A 13,013-nucleotide genomic window follows, 5' to 3' on the forward strand; every position below is an offset into this window, starting at 1 on the left:
CCTCTCTGTGGAAGTGGCACCCTCCCGTTTGATTGCTCTGATTCATCTTGTATTTACATTTTCTGAAGACTTGGTCTCTTGCAGAGGAGAACTTGCATGAAAGGATGAGGGCTGTTGCAGGAGTCACTCAGAGAGAAAGAGGGCTGAACTGTGACCCAGAGCTCAAGTTCCCATTAAATTGCTATTTGATAGGAACCTTGTTTGGGTTGTGCCATGGTGAAGTTCCTGTCCCTGTGATGCTCTTGATGGCCTCAGCTGCCCTCAAGATATCCTTTTCATGATGTATTAGCAGCGTGCCCCTTAAAAGGTGCAGGGAAACAGGACCTGGAAGTGACCGAGGGCACACACCCAGCTGTGACAGCAGCAGCATGATGTCTGCACAGCTCCCGTGCCAGCTCAGGGTCTCCTCCAACTCTAGAAAAGCTGACACGTGTCATGACAATGAAGTGTCCGCGGAGACGTCCTCGCTGAAGGTGCTCAGGTGTCACTCATGTTCCTTCTACATCCGTTCCCACAGAGCATTCGCCCTTCCGTTCCGATGTCCAGATGGTTCTGAGACGCAAAGGAAGGCGTGAAAAGCTCGGGCCGCACAGGCAGTAGATACTCGGTTAGGATTCCAACCACACTGCCTAATTTTAGTCTCAGCCTCGAGCTTTTCAGAAATATGAAATGCTTCTCAACTTATCTTTCCAGGGTAGAGGAACCTTGGTCAGAAGGTAGTCAGTACACAACGCCTCAGACAGCTCGCTTGTAAATATGTACATCAAATCCTAAGTGTTAGTGAATATAAGCCAGACTGCAGGGAAGGCTCAGCAAGTGGGAATTATTCCAGAAATGCAAAGAATCCAGGACTAGAAAAAAAAAATCAATGGATATGATTGGTCATAGCAAATTAAGAGGAAAAGATTTTTATCTCTGTAAAAATAGTAGTTAATAAAATTCAGTGGAATTTAATTACTAGGAAAATTTAAGAGTATTTCCTTAGTATTAAACATCTGTGACCAGTAGCAGTCTTGAGGGAAGAACACTATATATATATATATATATATATTTAATAGTGGTTTATTTGAGACAGTTTCTCTGTGTAGTGCTGGCTGTTCTGGAACTCAGTCTGTAGACCAGGCTGGCCTTTGCCTCCTGAGTCCTGGGATTAAAGGTGCGCACCACCGTTACCTGGGTAGAACAGTGTATTCTGATCCCCACCGGAAGTGTATAAAGGTTCTCTTCCGGGCACCCTCATTTGCATTTGTTAGGATTTGTTCACTTAATGATTACATTCTGACTGAGATGAGGTGGAATCTCAGTGTGGCTTAATCTGCACTTCTCTGATAACTATTGAAGTTGAGCATCTTATTCATACATTCATTGGCCATTTGTACTTTGGTTGTGAGAACCGGCGGCTTATTTCACTAGTCCATTAATTGATTGGGCTGCTTATTCAGCACCACAGAACATCCCCTACACGCTGAAGAAAAAAATTAACACATCTAAGAGGTTACAGCAAAAAGCAGACCATGTGAAAAGAGTAGCTAAGCAAATGAGGAATGTCGAAGCACCAATCAGACGGCAGGAATTACACACACCTTTCAAAGGTGACTGGATGCCAAAGATCTCACCTCTCCAGTTCGCATACAGACTAGCAGGCGACTAAGAACAGGATCCATCTATTCCTCCAAGAAATGGGCCCCACCATCACAGATAAACAACTTCGAGATGGGAGTGACCAAGGACATAAAGGGAGTTGCAGCTAGAAAGCAAATGGGCATCAATGAATGTCCCCAGGTGCATCTCCACCACCATGGAGCAATCAACTGTTTCTTAACCGTGACAATAAAAGCACAAGCAATTTAAGGTTAAATTGAATGAGTTCAAAGTTTAAAGCATGAACTCGGGCGATAGGATAGCGGGCAGTGTGTGCCCATCACACGCCTGCTTGATAAGAGAACTGAGTCTAGAGCGTAGAATTCCCACAGCTAAGCAGACGAGTAGCTCAGTTAAAAACAGGCAAAGGATCTGCAAAGATTCCTCCAAAGACAGTATACAACTGGCCCACGAGCATTTTAGGAAGCTATTTAGTGCCATTAGTGATTAGCAAAATCCACCGAAACCCGCATGAGGCACCATGCACCCGCTAGGACAGCTAGTGGACTATGGACAGGCAATAGCAAGTGTGGGGTTGAAGCCCATTGCTGGTGGGAAAATAAGATGGTGCCTGCTTTGGAAAACAGATGGGCAATTCTTCAAGATGTTTATCACAGAGATCCCACGTGACTCAGCACAGATTCCACCTTACGGCCAATGAAAACATATGTCCCTCAAGAACTTACAAATGTTCTTAGCAGCTTTACCCAGTAGTCCCCAAATGGCCCAGATGCCCACTGACTGATGGAAGGATTGATAAAATATGGTGTGTTTGTATAATGAAATATTATCTTAAAAAGGATTAGACTTCCAGTGAGCCTTGAAAGGTTTTTCTGAGTTAAAGAACGAAGCTCAATGGTCAAAAAGAATGATCCCTTTATGTGAAATCTGGGGAGATGCAGATGGACGGAAAGTTAGAAGAGCAACAGTTGCTGGGGTGGAGGGGACGGGGAGCGCAGAGTGGCTGCCCGTGGCTGTGAAATCTGTGTGTGGTGATAAAAATCTTCTGGAATTAGATACCTGCTATTGGATTTACAGTCCTGTGAATGTGTTGTAACCCACTGACTGAATCACAGGCTTTCAAAGGCTGCATATATGAATTGCATCTGAATGTTTCTAATGGGCTATTTTCTGTGTGCTTTTTAAAATGAATACTTTATTTCTTTTAATTTTGAGAGAAGGGAAGTTGTTTGGTTAGTTTCAGTTTTTCAAGACAGGGTTTTTCTGTGAACTTTCTCTTTAGACCAGGATGACTTCAAACTCAGATCCACCTACCTCTGTCTCCTGAGAGCTAGACTAAGGGTATGTACCACCATGACTTGGCAAAAGAGGAGAAGCTGTAAAACACAAGATCTATTAATATAGAACATACAGTTTACGTAATTTAGAAGATAGGGCAACCACATAGTTCACGGCCAAAATGACATATTTATTAATATGATAATTTAAGTGAGTATGGATACATATAAAGAAAATATAGCCGGGCGGTGGTGGCGCACGCCTTTAATCCCAGCACTCGGGAGGCAGAGGCAGGCGGATCTCTGTGAGTTCGAGACCAGCTTGGTCTACAAGAGCTAGTTCCAGGACAGGCTCCAAAAACACAGAGAAACCCTGTCTCGAAAAACCAAAAAAAAAAAAAAAAAGAAAATATAGATATGTAATACCCTCTTTGTTTTAGTTTTTAAACAAAATTATAATAGTAACAGCAGTAAGACTTCCAACTGTATACCCAGATATCTTGTATCTTGCATGTTATGACAATTAAAAATGACTTTCCTAGATGAAGAGAGAGAGAAAAGGAGCCTTCAGCACATGCATTAGGAAAGTAAATCTGGTAAAGACAGATTTCATTAGGTGGTGTCAGACCCTGGCTAACTTCATCGGTTGTCAGTTTGGGGTGAACAGTATAGAAAGTACTCTTAGCAAGCTTATGAAGGAAAGAATTTCTAGGAAAGATGGGTCGCTAAGCATCCATGGAAAGCCAAGGCTAGAGGTGAAGGAACCTCCCTGTGCCGGGGAAAGGGGATGGTTAGATTAGGATGCTCCATTCTGTCATTTCACAGTGTCTAGACATGCTACTACCACGACAAACTGTCTATCTCTGTATTTCTCTAATTCCCTCCATTTGATGGAGGCAGGACTATCCACAGCAGAGCTCAGGTCATGTGGAGGTAGGAAAAGGAGACCCACGTACATTCAACTACTGGGATACGAGGTGGGGTCCTGAAGCGTCTCTCTAGGTAAGGAAGTGCCAAATGAGAGGAGTCAAAAGTGACAGCTTCCCACTAACATTTGGAATGACTATAATTAGAACCATACTTTCTATCACAAACCCAAATAAATTCCACATGGATCCAGAACTTGAATGTAAAACTGGAGATCATAAAAGCACTTACAGAAACTGTGCATGCATATTTATGGGATCTTGGTTGAGGGAAGTTGCTAAGCATGATGTAAATACCAGAGTGCCATTAAAACACTGATAGAGAATAGCAGATGACCCAAAGGACCCAAGGTGTGGCAGATTGCTTGCATAGCGTGTACAAGGCCCTGGTTTGATTCCCAGCACCACAGAAACAAGTGTAAATAAATACAGAAAATCTTGCATTTAAATCTTTTGTTGCATTTTAGTAAAAATAAATAACATATAACCCCACCCCTTAAGAGATCAGAATGGTGAATACCACAATACAAGGAGGGGTTAGCTAGCCTTGGGTGACAGATGTTAAAGATGGGTTTTCAACTTTCCTCACTGTGTGCTTCCCCCCCACACACACACACACAAAAGTGTTATTTATTTTTAAATTTGAAAAGTGGAACATTTGGATGTTTAGTTCATGAGACTATGTAGCATCCGGGTCTTCAGAGGCAAATTTAATGCTAAACTCTAGAAAAATGCGGCTAGCTTTACAGAGCGGGTCACAGCAGAGCTTCCACACCTGTGTGATTATGTTGCAGGGGTTGGAGTTTGCTCCATCTGGTGACACTTTTAAAAGGACTGGATAATTGAATGTGTCCTCCCCCCTCCCCCACCACACATGCGCACAGAATCCTTACCTCCACAGTGTTTTGGCTTTGGGTTTGCTATGCCTTGTCTTATTTTTAAGAGAAGCCATCTGCTTAGGAAGAAACTCTTAATTCACAGTCTTGACATCTAAGGGAAAGCCAGATGCCCGTTGCATCTTTCATTGCCTCACCTACAAAGAATGAGTTAGCACAGCATTTCCGGTTCCACAACCTTTCAGTCCCCAGTCTTTTGTCCCCTCTTCTCTGGGACTCCATCTCAGTAGAGGGTTTAGCATAAATTTAGCATAAATCTAGTGTCCTAGCCAAAGGGGAGGCTGTCACTTGAAAGACAGGGCCTCCCAGAAGCCTCCATGATAAATGGTGAGGGAGGCTCTTCATGGTCCAGAAAGACTAGTCAATAGCCCGTCATGGAAACAGAGCAAGCTATCTGGAGACAGCAAAGAAAGAAAAGTTTTTAAGTGTCATGTCCCATGTCCCTGCTCTTGGCACTCGGCTGCTCTTCTTCCGAGACAGGACTCACTATGACAGTCTCTCATGTTAAGTGCCCTTAATCTTTACCTTTAAGGGCCAAGGAAATGCCATCTTGCTGGGGTTTTTCTAGCTGAGATCAGCATGTTTCAATAGTTATTCCTTCATGTTTAAAAGTAAACACCTCTTTGCTAAGACCATCTCCTGTTCAAGGGGGTCCTAGCGAACATTTCTGCGTACTTTTCTCTCAGTTGTAAACAGCGTGACTCTGGACGCCTGTATCTCAGGTGATCCCTGACTTCCTCTTTATGCTAATGAGGGAAGCCTGGTGCTCTTGGGCTGAAATGATCCTCAAGCAGCTGCTTCTGGTCTTAGCCGGCTTAGTGATAACCGTTTCCAGCCCCGTCGCTTCCCAAGATGGCTGTAAAACAGCATGAACATATGTCTTTGGACCACACATCCCCTGAGAACCTGTGTACCTCTCTCATGGTTACATGCCCTGTGCTTTTTCTTAAGTTGATTTTGAAGACAGGGAGCAGGACACTAACTAGATAGAAGGGCAAGTGTGTCTCTTTCCTCTGATAGAAGCAGCAAGAGTCTTACCATGGATTCTCTGGCATCGGTGGAGGAATCCACAGTTGGTGCTGAGAACTGAATGCATAGTGACCCTGGCGGGTGATGCACTGTTGTGGTGGGTTCTCTTCCCCTGGTATCCAGCCCCTGTTGTTGAGGAGGTGTAAGTGCAATGATAAAAGGGACATGTGTGCAGGAGGCACTGCTGTGGATCATGGTGCCAATCATGACCTCCATTACATCCGGGTACAGCTAGACTCATCGCTGCCTCTCATCGTTTTTCAGGAGCCGCCTATTGCCAGTTCATGGACATGCTCTTCCCGGGCTGTATCAGTCTGAAGAAAGTAAAATTCCAAGCAAAGTTGGAGCATGAGTATATCCACAATTTTAAACTTCTGCAGGCATCGTTTAAGCGGATGAATGTTGATAAGGTAAGAAGCCTGCTAGTACCCTCCTCAAATGTACTCTTTTCAAAATCGCCTTCATCATTTTATTGTTTTTAAATTGTGTGTGTGTAGGTTTGTACATGTAAGCGTAGTGTCTGCAGAGGCCGTAAGAGGGCAATGGATTCCCCAAGAGTCAGAGTTACCTGTGACCAAGAGCTACCCAATGTGGGTTCTGGGAATTGAACTCCAGTCCTCTGGAAGAGAACTGCCTATATCTTAGCCAGCACCCTGTAGTAGTAATCAAAAATGAAAAAGTCTGAACATATCTATGAGGTATATACTCAGATATCTCACCATGTGGGGTCTGTCCATACAGAAACAGCAGCCCTGAGTTCCCCCATTCCTGTGAGGTTTTAGTTTTAAGAAATCCTTAACCCAGCAGCCATTAGACAGAAACCTCTTAGCAGGAGTCCTGAGTGTTATAATAGTGGGTCATCAGCTTCTCTGGGTTGCAAATGAGACACTTTCTGTTTACCAGAGACCTTGGGGTTCTGTGGATGTTTTGTTCCTTTGGGAAAAACAACTTGTTAACAGGGAAACCACTCTGGGCTTGACTGGCCAGTCCAGGTCATTTTCTAGGTGTCTAAGCTGGCTCCTCTGAAAGAGGACTAGGCTCCTCCTTCCTCATGGTTAGGACACGTAGTGAGCAGGTGTCTGTAATAGTGTCCAGCATAGCACTCCTCTCAGATCCCAACAGCCATGAATGTTGCTTTTCTCCTTTGAAGTATAATTTTGCCCCAGGTGACACAAATGGAAGTTTTGGTCCTCACGTCCTGTTCCTCCCAATAAAGGACTGAGGGGCTAAAACCCGCTGGTCTCTCAGGGAGAGCCGGGTGCTAGTCAAATGTTTGTTAGTAATATGTCTTCCTTATTTAGGGTATTTCTCTTACTGGCCATGCCTCTTAGAATGAATAAGCATGACAAGACATGAATCTCAAACAAGGGGTAAAGAGATAAACCAGCAGAGGAGAAACATAACTCTTTAAAAAAAAAAAAACAGTGTTGATAAAAAGAATAAAAAGCCTACAGGATAGAAAACAGACACTAGGTTATGAGATAAAGGTTAAAGAAAAGTTTAATAATCTAGCATGGTTCATCACTTCCCTAGGTAATAAGCATTCTCACCATGATGTTGAGAAAACCTGGCTTCTTCTCTTCTAGGAATGCTTGTTTTAAATTGTACAGCCTGAACCAGGTGTGGCAGTTAGTCCCAGCTTCTCCTAAGGCTAAGGCAGGAGGATTGCTCAAGCCTGTTTGAGAACATCCCGGACAGCACAAGACCCCTTTTCAAATCAGAGAAACAGACAATCTGTTTCTCTGAAAGATCCTAATTTTTATTCCTTCTGCTGAGGCTAATCTCCAAGTAGCTCCTTCCCCACACACCCAGTTGTGCGGCCTCTCCTTACTTTTAAATTCGCACTTGTACATTAGAGAGAAGAAACACCCATCCCTGGGTTTCTGGCTGGAACTTGCTGTAATCAAATCAGAAAGCTTTGTGCATCCTTCTATAAGTGAACACACAGAAAATGGCCGAGCTAAGAATATTGACAAACAAGTTTGCAATGGCAAGAGACTGGCCTTGGCCTCGCCAGCCCCAGAAGCATCAGGACCCTGTGACTGCCAAGTCCCTAGAGAGACACGCTGTCATGCACCCATCATGTCTGTCATACCCAGTGCCTTAGAGGGCCCACTTGAAGCTTCTGTCCCTGAAACCAGGAGAAGTCAACAGAAGTAAGAGCTGCCATGCCACTGCCATGTAAATGCCTCACACGTAGGCAGCGGACACATTGCTGCAGTTGTCTGTGAAGGACCCTGTACTCCACATCCCTTACCAGTTCAGTCTCTCCAAAAGCCAACAGTAACACTCAGCAGACGTCAGCTGTGATAAAATATCCAGGGAAGTGCAAACGGGGCAGGGAGTCTCTCCCTGAGAGTTCAAGGGAAGCGAGAGGAGGAGGGCATGGCAGCACCCGAGCCTCCAGGACCAGCAGCAGCTTGATGAACAGTGTCCTTCCAGAAACTTCCATTTACTTTATTCTGTATCTTGTATCAGTTTCTGTTGCAGCTGACTTAAATATTGTTGGAAAATGTATCACTGATGACTTAGCTGAGTGTGTAGCCTAAGGCGTTTCCCTCACTTTTTCCTCCAAGTTATGGTTGATACGCAAGGGCTTTCTGTTCTTTTTCTTTCCTCAATTGTTTCTCCTGAGGTTATACTATATCATTTCCCGTCCCTTCCCTCCAGTCCCGCCTATACTCACCCCTCTTTGAGATCTTTCAAATTCATGGCCTCTTTTTTTATTCATCGCTGTTCATTGTGCCAGAAAAGTCCCATGCAAGTTCCAAAGGAGGGAGACAACCAACTCCAGCGTGATAACCCAAGAGCACACCAGTGGTGCAGATACTTTTAACAGTAGGAAAAGCATACCTGGTACAGGAAACCTAGCCACCTGCTCAGAGCTAGGGAAGTCAATGATCGTGGAAGAGAGCCCCAGCCACCATTTTCTGTTCTTTCTAAAGTGGCCCTCTTGGCTTCTATGACATCAGTGGCATATGGTTTCCAAGGTGGCAGAGCTGTGCTGCAGGGTTGGTGTCTTCTGTTTCCATTCATGCTGTCATGCTACAGAGCTGTGTTTCCTGCACACTGGGCTTCTGTCTGAATCACTCACACCACACGCCTGCATTCTGACTCACAACTTAGTTCTGCTACTCTCATAGTTCCCAATCAGTTGTCACCCAGTGATGGAAGAAGTAAAGTCTACTCATTGTGCTGTGTGGAGAGAATGCTGGGAGAATTCCATTTTCCTTAATAAAAACAATAGTGGTGCACTGAATAAGTTAAGTAATCAAGTCTGCGTGCGTGCACACACACACACCTCGCTTTGTCACAATCCCAGAGGTTCCTGCGAGAGTTGGCAGGGAATCCTGGCTGACTCTGTAGTGGAAGGTTACCCTGAAAAGCTGATACGTATGCATGCACCTTCTTTGTATGCTCCCACGACCCCCTTATTGAGCCTCTTCTTCTCTGTCTCTGCACTCCCCTGAGCCTTAGCTCCTGCCCTATGGTAGTTGGGATGCTTGTTCCTCTACATTTCAGTGAGCTCTGTTCCACATGACCCATCAACTCAGTACCTGTTTTCCCTGACCTGCCCCTGGTTCCTGTGTTCTGTTAGCTCTAATCCTAACAAGAATTTATGTCACTATGACTCGGCCAGGGTTTTACAGAGAAGTAGGAAAGCGCTTCAGGTTTGAGACAGCACAACATCCCAGGCCTGTAGATTCTGTGGGGAGACTGCTAAACTATAAATGTCCCCCACACGAGAGAAGTCACCTGTTTTGTTTTCTCGTTTTGTATGTTGGCTTTTCTGATATGAGGCCTCGCTGTCTAGCCCAGTTCCATCTGAGACTCAACAATCCTGCCTGTCTCTCAAGGACTGGGATTACAGGCTGTGCTACCACCAGACCTGGCAGGTCGCCCCCTCTCGACGCCTAAGGATATTCCTTTTTTAGTTATTCAGAAAGAATTAAATTTTCCAATACAAGCAACTCTGTTGGATTTTTTTGAAATAGTTAAAATTGTGTCAATTCTAGAATATTGCTGAGAAGACAGGTAGAGAGAAACAGTGGTCAGGAAGTGCAGGGAATGGGCCAAAGAGACAGCTCAGTGGTTAAGAGTACCTGCTACTCCTACCAAGGACTCTGGTTTGGTTTTCATCCCCAGCACCTGGTGGCTCACAGCCATCGGTGACTTCAGTTGCAGGGGGCCCTGTGACCTCTTCTGGCCTCAGCAGGCTCTCTACACACATGGTGCACAGACAGACAAGCAAGAAAACACACATGAACATAAATGCACATGAATAAGAAATCTTAAATTTTGTTCACAAAAGAATCGCAAACAATTCTTAGGATATAATTGCACAACACTCTACAGAAACCTGAGATTCGTGACTTACGTAGTGTCCTGACGTTGCAGGTAATTCCAGTGGAGAAGCTGGTGAAAGGGCGTTTCCAAGACAACCTGGATTTTATTCAGTGGTTTAAGAAATTCTACGATGCTAACTACGATGGGAAGGAGTATGATCCTGTCGAGGCGCGACAAGGGCAAGATGCAATTCCTCCCCCTGACCCTGGCGAACAGATCTTCAACCTGCCCAAGAAGTCTCACCACGCAAACTCCCCCACAGCAGGTAGGTCATTCTCCTCGTAGGCGGCTCCAACCCTGCCGTGCTTCAGCCTGTACCTGTCTACAGCTGTCAGTATTTTCCTGCCTTTGAATGGTGTTCAGTGTTGTCTGGGTCCATGCTGATCTTTCTGTGACCCATATGTCACGAGTCTGACGATCTTAATTTCAGGTATTAAAAAGAGCCGCATATGCTGTGTCTCTGGCTGTTAAGATAATACCCTGGGGATAGATTTTGTTTTCTCTCTACTTTTTCTAAAAAAAAAATTTAAGTAATCTATTTAGATTTTGATTAAAATATTTTTACTGCTTAATCGCTGGCAAGGCAGACCATAATATGCACTGACGTGTACTGTTAAGCGCGGATCATTTTCTATAGGCACTCAAAGGAAATTAGTGGTCACTTTTGTGTGTTATTGTGGAGCCTTCGTTTATTATGCATCCCTGTCCTAAAAAGGAAAATAATAGAACTTTAGGAGTTTTGTTTTTGACTTTTTTGTGGATTAAAAAAAAATTCTCTAAAATATCTTAGAAATATCCTTGCCATAAACAGCCAACTTTACTAGATAAAGTGCGCTCTTGGGAAATGGGGTCCTGGTTATAACCGCCAGCTGTCTGCTAGACCGTTGACAGGGATGTTCTCAGAAACCTTTTTCCATGCCAGATGCAGAGCCCGTTGTTCAGCTGTTACAATGCAGATTCTTTTTAATTCCTGCCCACCCTACTCCAGTCAGCATGGACTAGGCATGAGTGCTACAGCTGCAGGTAGCTTTAGTCTTGCTTTTCCTCACTACATAGAAACCTTTTCCATCTTTTCTGCCTGAATTCATGGCTATGCCCCTGGCAATCTGTATCCCTTGGAAATCTGACTTCTTCAAACAATTTTTGAAATATTTGTTTAAAAAAAAAAGAAAATCGGACGGGCAGTGGTAGCACACGTTTTTAATACCAGCACTCAGGAGACAGAGGTAGGGATCTCTATGAGTTCAAGGATAGCCTGTTCTATAGAGTGAGTTCCAGGATAGGCTCCAAAGCTACACAGAAAAACCCTGTCTTGGAAAACCCAAATAAATAAATAAATAAAGTTGGAGATAACAAGATCAGTGTGTATACTTCCTGTCTTGTGATGAGCTCTTCCTCGCGTGGAATAACACAGTGGAAGGAAGAATGCATGCCTCTAGGAGGTATTTAGGAAGTAGCAGGATTGGGTTTTGGTAATGAGTGGATCCTGGAGTGAGCAAGTGAGCTGCCAAGTGTGACTTTTTGGTGTGTTTCCCACTCTTGGAAGGGTGAGGATGTCATTCAGGAAGTACTGAGAGAGCTGGATCTGACAAGAAATTGTATTTAACATACCGAGTTTCAGGTTTCTTTGTAACCTCCAAAAGATGATCTAAATGTGTGTGTGTGTGTGTGTGTGTGTGTGTGTGTGTGTGTGTGTGTGTGTTCCCATTCCTTGAACCTGGAAGTAAATACAGAACAATAAAGGAGAGAGTGCCTTTAGGAATTCCTAACAGTTGCCAGTGAGTAGAGGAGACACTGCCCTGGAATGCATGGAAGATGCCAAAAAGATTGGAAGACGCTAAGGGGTGGTTTTCAGGGAAGCAGAGGAAGGAGGCAGAATGATCTACAGTTTCTAACTCTGCGAGAAGTCAAGTAAATGAAGCCTGGAAGAGTTTGCTGGATTGCTCAACTTGAAAGTCATTCATGGAATGATGAGGCAAGGACTGGATTAGGGAATGAGTTGGATAAAAGACACTGAGTGAGTATCCAAGTCCAGTTCTGGAAGGAGTGAGCACATAGATAAAGAGCCCTGAGCACAAATCTTTGGGGGTTAGACGTACACGAAGGGAAGACGCCTCTTTTAAAAAGATGAGCACAGACAAGAAAGTCGAGAGGCCTCAAATCGTCATCAGTGTGGAAGTTGCATAGACCTAGGCTGTTTTTCCTTCTTCCACAGTCATACTGTGACCCTAATTTTTTTGGCCTCGGCTCCTGCACTTCTCTTCCAAACAGAACTGCAGTATGTTGCCTTGTCCTCATTTTCTAAGAATTCCCTCATCTGTGGCTCACAGAACAAACAGTAGGAAGTTTCTAGAAAGAGGGTCATGAATATTAATTGTGGAAATATGGTGTACAATGAAACTTGAAAATGGTATGTAGAAAGCTGACTCCTAGGGCGTGATGGAGAACTGGTCCCCGAGACACTGGGCACTGGAGTCTGGATTGCAGCAATTGAACAAGGCCACGTGGGGTGTGGACATGAAGGAGATCCAACCTCTAACAGCTTCATCAAGGATACAATTGATTAAAAAAAAAAAAAAGCATTTGGTTGTTATCCAGGAGGGATAGGAGGACAGTGCTCTTAGGGTTTGCTTTAAGGACAACACCAAATTACCAGATTTGTAAGGTCAGAGAAGAATCTCTGATGAGTCAAAGGTGAGAGAAAGAGTAGAGACTAGAGGACCATGACCCTGAATGTGAAGGAGCAGATGAGGTCAGGGGTTTAAGGGGTTAATGGGAAATGGAAGGTGCATTTTCCTGGAGCAGAAGCGAAGGGATGAAAATTAAGCCACAAGGAGATTGGGAGACAAAATTTCATGCAGTTCAAGCTGGTCAACCTACTTTTGTCAGCAGCTTTCATCAGGCTAAGAGTTGGAGTAAAGCCGATGCTGATGGCG

At 44.2% G+C, this 13,013-nt stretch overlaps 1 protein-coding gene across 4 annotated transcripts in view; it reads left to right on the plus strand.

Annotated features, from left to right (window-relative positions):
- Positions 1-13,013, plus strand: part of Mapre2 (microtubule associated protein RP/EB family member 2) — a 143,780-nt gene that overhangs the window by 98,153 nt on the left and 32,614 nt on the right. For all 4 annotated transcript variants that reach the window (XM_013349389.2, XM_005355828.3, XM_026783599.1 and 1 more), the window contains 2 exons: positions 5,995-6,140; positions 10,129-10,342. In XM_013349389.2, the coding sequence (XP_013204843.1) occupies positions 5,995-6,140; positions 10,129-10,342 (360 nt within the window). The remainder of the gene's footprint in view (positions 1-5,994; positions 6,141-10,128; positions 10,343-13,013) is intronic.

The sequence above is a fragment of the Microtus ochrogaster genome, chromosome 18 (assembly GCF_000317375.1).
Source record: "Microtus ochrogaster isolate Prairie Vole_2 chromosome 18, MicOch1.0, whole genome shotgun sequence".
NCBI lineage: Eukaryota > Metazoa > Chordata > Mammalia > Rodentia > Cricetidae > Microtus > Microtus ochrogaster.